This window comes from Vidua macroura, chromosome 3 (assembly GCF_024509145.1).
Source record: "Vidua macroura isolate BioBank_ID:100142 chromosome 3, ASM2450914v1, whole genome shotgun sequence".
Taxonomy (NCBI): domain Eukaryota; kingdom Metazoa; phylum Chordata; class Aves; order Passeriformes; family Viduidae; genus Vidua; species Vidua macroura.
In genome coordinates, this window is record NC_071573.1 from 63,778,423 (window position 1) to 63,784,422 (window position 6,000).

The 6,000-nt window shown below is 47.2% G+C and overlaps 1 protein-coding gene across 2 annotated transcripts in view; it reads right to left on the reverse strand.

The window, feature by feature from the left end:
• The window catches only part of NKAIN2 (sodium/potassium transporting ATPase interacting 2), a 519,234-nt gene extending 515,126 nt beyond the window's left edge, over nt 1–4,108 (reverse strand). For both annotated transcript variants that reach the window (XM_053973640.1, XM_053973639.1), the window contains exon 1: nt 4,030–4,108. In XM_053973640.1, the coding sequence (XP_053829615.1) occupies nt 4,030–4,083 (54 nt within the window). In that variant the 5' untranslated portion in view covers nt 4,084–4,108. The remainder of the gene's footprint in view (nt 1–4,029) is intronic.
• Between the last annotated feature and the right edge of the window lie 1,892 nt (nt 4,109–6,000).

Genomic DNA, 6,000 nt, shown 5'->3' on the forward strand with positions numbered 1-6,000 from the left:
AACCAAATCTGGGTATCTTTTTCGTTCTGCTTGGCCAGCACGACAGATTTGGACAGTGGCTTCAGCCAGACCTGTAACAGTATACTGAGTTCAGAAAGAGTCACCATGAGCTTGTGTCTCAGTGCGCTCATAGCCCCAACTGTGAAGTGTTAGCAAGTGGAAGGAGAGATTCTACAAGCATCATGGTGTTTGTGAAAGATACAAGTTTACAGAGATTCAGATAATGTATGTACATTATGATACTTACTTCTTTAGAGCAACAGGTCGAGTACCTCACAATCACTAACGGACCCTTTGCAAATATATATGGCTTCTTTACAAATTTTGTATGGCTTTTGATACTTAGTTGGAGTATCTGAACAGCAATATAGTTTACTTAAGAAAATAGGAAGAAAAGAAAAACAGGCAGAATGGGCAAATTTTACAGAAATATTTAGATAAATGAGTTCAGCAAATTCAGATGGAAACTGAGAGAAGGGAGTGTAAAAGCTGAATTATCTGTTATTTAATTTGCCTTGGGAGTATAGCATCTTTGTCTGATGGTGAGAAACAATAAGGCAATGATTACTAGGGACTTAAAGTTTCCTTATGAAATACTGTCCTTCCTCATCACTGCACTTGGAGGGGAGACCTTCTAAGTTGAAAACATGCTGTACTTTTTCTTGTTTTGTCATGCTCCAAGTTTTCCCAATCAGTAACAATGGGAAAGAAGAAAGTTTCAAACTGGTTTCTGTGGGGCTCTTGAAAACTTCCAGAAAGCAAAATAATCTTGACAGTTTCACCTTTGCTGCTCTTGCTATTAAAAAGACTAGGCAACAATACATTAGTGCTACTGATGCAAGTTATTACTAGAAAAGGAAACACCCAAAAATAAAGAGGTTTAAAGGACAAAATGAAATAGCAGAGAAGTCTTTTATTGCAACCAGTATAGTTACCATACAACAAAAACCACCAGAGCCCCTCTGCTGAGGGTTCTCTTCAGAAGGGAAGTGAGCAAAAGAGACCAAAAGTGGTATCTTTATATATATATATATATGGAGAGAGAGAGATAACTAATTTTGTATACAGAAGGCAATGCCTTGCTCCTAACATGAGCAAAATTAGCTTTTACTTGCTGCTAATTTTTCTCATTGGCTACAAATGCAGAGGAAAATGAGCTGTCAAAGGTTGTTTTCCATAGTACAAATGAGAGCACAAACAGTCAGGTATATGTATGTTAATAAGCAGAGAGCAATGATCAGTATGCCCTTGAGAGCAGAAACGTTCCTTGAGGTTTCTGATAATCTGATGGTATACAGTATGTTGCCTTAACTATGAACACTTACAATGCATTTATGAAAATAATTCTGGGTCTCTCAAGCTATTGCAGCTCTACTCCTGCACCAGTATTTGAAACAACCCCCTTTTTTACCCATTTGTGACATCTACATCATTTATGTATGTACAATATGCAACAGCCTCTCTAATGAACTGCAGTATTCCACAATACAGTTTATTGTGCAGTGCCTACAAAGACCAATTAGATCACCACACTGTAGGTTTGTAGAGATGGAAGAAGATATTTACATTAAAAAAAAGAAAGAAACTTTTCTTCTTACCAACTTTTTTTCCCCAAAACAAAAGTATATTTTCTACTCAAATATGACCATTTTAAAACTGTATCCCAGGTACCAGTAACACATAGTCTTCAAGTTTTACACTTCTTTTTAAAGTATAGTTATCAGTGTGGAAATGCTTCCCACACCCATCTCCTCAGGCCAGAGGAGACTAACTACTAGATCCTTTATTTTTGACTTGCATCTTCATTAACGTGGCTGATAATTTCAGGATGAATCTTGACAGCATTTGCTCCTTTAAGTAGTCTTCATCTAAAACAGTACTGACAACCAACTAATCACCCATGGGCCTACTGAGGAGAATTAAATCTCCTTGACTTAAAACTCATAACCTATTCCCATCTGATGGTATGTGGCACATAAAGGAATATGACACGTGATTTTAATAAAATGTGTTTTTTCCATTCCATCTCCTTTTTCTCATTTATATGATTACTCCTGCTTTTAACCTATCTAAATGTCATGACACAGGCCAAGTGTGATTCAGAAGTTTTCATTGCTGTTAGCACATCCTTTTCTTGCTCAATAAAAATTTTCAAGCTGTCTTTCAGTTTATGATTCTCTAAAAATTTCCTTAAGCTACTCCAGAAAACAGTATTTATTTTTTAAAAATATGTTTATTTGACCCTCTAGGTTACAATCACTTGTAGGAAGCTTCATGTAGAAAGTAATGCTACAGCTCTGCTTCAGCTTACCTGCTCGTTCACCTGCTGATACATTCCTACAGGGAATTTCTGTTGATGTTTTCATGAGTTCTGCATGGTTTTTTGTCACCATGAGTTAGCAAATATGCTTTCCTTCACAGACTTTCAAAAAAAAAAAACAACAATTTAACATCCTAGCACATTCTATAGTCATCACGACCTCCTGGTTGTTAAATGCATTAAAAAAAAAAAACCAACAACTCTGTAAGAGGCACAATTTAAACCATTTTTGTCCCCTTTGGTGGAAAATAAAACTATGCTTCTGAAACCTAAATGGATCTGAAGAACTTTAGTCATTAATTTTATGTTTCCAAATTGCTGGAAAAGGCTACATTCCTATCATTCCACTCAAGATTCACTCTATTACTACAATTCAAGATGCCTTCTTAGACAATATACATGAATAAATCATGTCTGATAAGATACATCCAGTTACAAAGAATTAAATAACTTAGGTAGGGAACAGCAAATACAAATAAAACGTTTTCCAAAATACAAAATACAAAATTATTAAGGATTGATGACAACTGATGAAAAGATCACAGACATTTCGAATTTCTGCCTGCTAACACATCTTTCTTTCTTACGTACTGTTTTACTGATTTGATTCCTGAAATCTATTCTTTTTCTTCTTTTGTAGTTCTCTTAGTACCTGCCTCGAGGAAAGAAATTGGCAACAATGCTGGTTGCTATTGACACTGACTTACACTTTCTCAGCAAAACTATTCACTAAGAGGTAGAGGGATGGAGTACCATGAAATATTTCATTTTTGCCATGAGGTTAACTGCTTAACAAAGGTGCTTCCAGCAACTGTTCTGCCAGCACATGAACATTCAATACAATGAGAATGAGAAATGGGGCATATTCCATTGATAAGTTTTTATCTGTATGTCATTGCATCCAAATCTACAGGAATTCTTACATCATGTATCTGATTCCACAACAATGAAATAACCCATTCTATACATTACAGAAAGGGATATGAGTTCCTTAACTTTAACCCCAGTCTCTTTCAAAGTGCCACAATACAATTGCACAGCCTAACCATCTTGCTAAGCAGATCTATTTTTAGGCAGCTTCTTTGTTATTGTATCTCAGTGCCTACTTTTTAAACTCAATCTAGTTTCACTGGTAGCTGAGCTTACAAGTGCTGCCACATGTCTCTTTCAAAGGTAAATATAAATATATGGCTGAGTTCTGTAGCAACATAATGATACAGTGTTAAAATACACTGGACAACAAGTCTGAAAGAAAAAAAAAAAAAAATACACATCTGCAGAACAGCTCAGGCGTGACAACTTCACACAGACACACACCTGTATGGCAAACTGTTTGCAAGCTGCGCATCACCCCTGACACGCGTCTCTGCCTTACACGGGGCCAGTCAAAGGAAACCAGGTACCAACTTGACTCAAAGCTCGGGAGAACTGCCCGAGTTTATTAACTCCGTCGTGCGCCCACCGCAGCCTCCCCGGCAGAGTGCCCACCAAACTACCTGTAACACAGCCCCTATTTCCCACCCTGCCGCCTCGCTCGCATCCCGACCCCGGCCCCCCCGGCCCCTCCTCGCCCAAAGCGCGGGCGCTGCCTTCCCACCCTGCCCCTCCCCGAGCCCCCACTCCGGGCAGCGGGGGAGCCGCCCCGCCGCCCCCTCCTCTCCCGCCTTCCTTCCCCCCCTCCTCCGCGGGCCGCCCCCGCCGCCACTCACCAGCTGCGCGCCGCACACGGCCACCAGCGTGCACCGGCCGCTGCAATAGCCCATGGCTCCCGGCACCCCGCGCCGCCGTCCCGCGCCGCGCCCACTCAGGCGGCGGGAGAGCACCGCCCGGCCGCCGCCCGGCTCCCGCCTGCCGCCGGCGCTCCCCAGCCCGGGACCCGCATGGGGGCGCGCCCGCCGCCCGCCCGCCCTCAGCCGCGGCCGCAGCGCCCGCCGCCTCGGCGGTCGCGGGCAGCGGGGCCGGCCGCCCCCGCGGAGGGCGGCAGCGCCGGGGGGAGGGCGGCGGCAGGTGCCTGCAGGAGCAGCCGCGCTCTGCCGCGCAGCCCCAGAGGCATCTGGGCTTCAAAGTTTGCCCCCTCAACTCCGCTCGCAAACCATCCGGGCTCGCAGCCGTCTGCGGCGGGGGGAGGCGGGGGGAGGAGGGGAGAAGGGAGGGAGGGACGGACGGACGGGGAGGCGAGGCAGGCGGCGGCGCTAAGCTCGGTTCACGCTCGCAGAGCGGCTTCCCTACTGCCCACGGCATAGCTGCACCCCCGCCCGCCTTCCTCCTCCTCCTCATCCTCCTCCTCCCGGTAGGGCTCAGGCAGCCCCAGCTGTGGGAACCCCTCTCCTGGGGGCTCCGCCGCGGGAGGGCGCGGAGAGACGGCGCAGCGTCGGAGGGCGCCTCCGCTTTGTCTGCGCGGGCGCGGCGACCGCGGCTGCAGCTTCCTGGGCGCCTTTGTCTCGGCGGGACACCTCCGCGCCCACCCCGCGCGGAGCTCATCCGGACCGCGCGGCGCCCGCCGCAGCCCTGCCGCCGCACCCTGCCGGAGGGACTGTGCCTGTGCCTGTGCCTGTGCGGCGGCGGGGCACGGCCCGGCCCGCGGTCACGGCAGGGCAGCAGAGCGGGGCCCGGCCGCGGGCGCGGAGCGGAGCCGGCGCGGCCGCAGCTCCGCGGCGGCACGCGCTGCTGCCGCCTGGCGGGCAGCGGGCGGCGGTGCAGGGGAAGCCGCCCCAGCCGCGCTTCCTCCGCTGCAGCCGGCACCGGGGAGAGCTCCCCGGGACCGCCGGGGACACGCCGGCCCCCACCTGCCCGCAGCACCGGGGTCACTCCCACCCTGAGCAGAGCTCACGGGCGGAGGCAGATCAAAAGAGTCTGACCTAGAACGCTGGGAGAGGTCCGAGACAGAGGATATGGGCTAGAGGGTGAGGGCAGGAAAAGAAGGACAAGACTGGTCCTATTTAGAAAAAAAAAATATTAATTGGTGTCAGGGAACTGGTTCTACCCACAATTACGATGAGGAGCGTTTGCACTTAGTGACTTGATGCGGCCTTCCTCTGTTGTTAAAAGCGTTCAGAATACATCAAGTTGGTAGGAAATTATGTGTCAAGATCTGGTGTGTCAATCAGCCTCCAAAGGTTGTTAATTGCTGTGTCATCCCCAACCACCTTGACTGATATTGCATTTGGACCAGGTCACTCTTACTGAGCTGCTCATTAAACAAAAGTAGTTTTATCCAAGATGTCAACAATTATGAACTTGAGGAACATCACTGGGTTTCCTGAGCTCATGTGGATATCTGTTTGCAGCGGAAATATCCTGTAAAACTGGAAGGTCTCTGGGAGCTTAGAACCCCATGTAGCTTGCTCTCACTTTATAAGCAAGTTTGTGAAAATAATTGGCAAACTGTCAAATGAGTGGTTATGACTCCTAAAATTCTTGTAATGATCACTCCACAGGGAAGCAAAACACACACAAAAGTGTCAGTGTTTGTCTTCTGCTCCGTAAGTACATTATTCTGATTGTCAGCCTCTATGCTGTCAGACACAGTGTGGACCAGTCAAATCACTGGGCATGGGGAATACCAAACACAGTGGACATATTCAGGATTAAGGAGGCAACTACTAGGGATAGCCATAGCTGAGAACAAATAAAGCTGTGTAACAACTGAGGCTTAGAAAGCAGAGATGTCCAACAAGTGG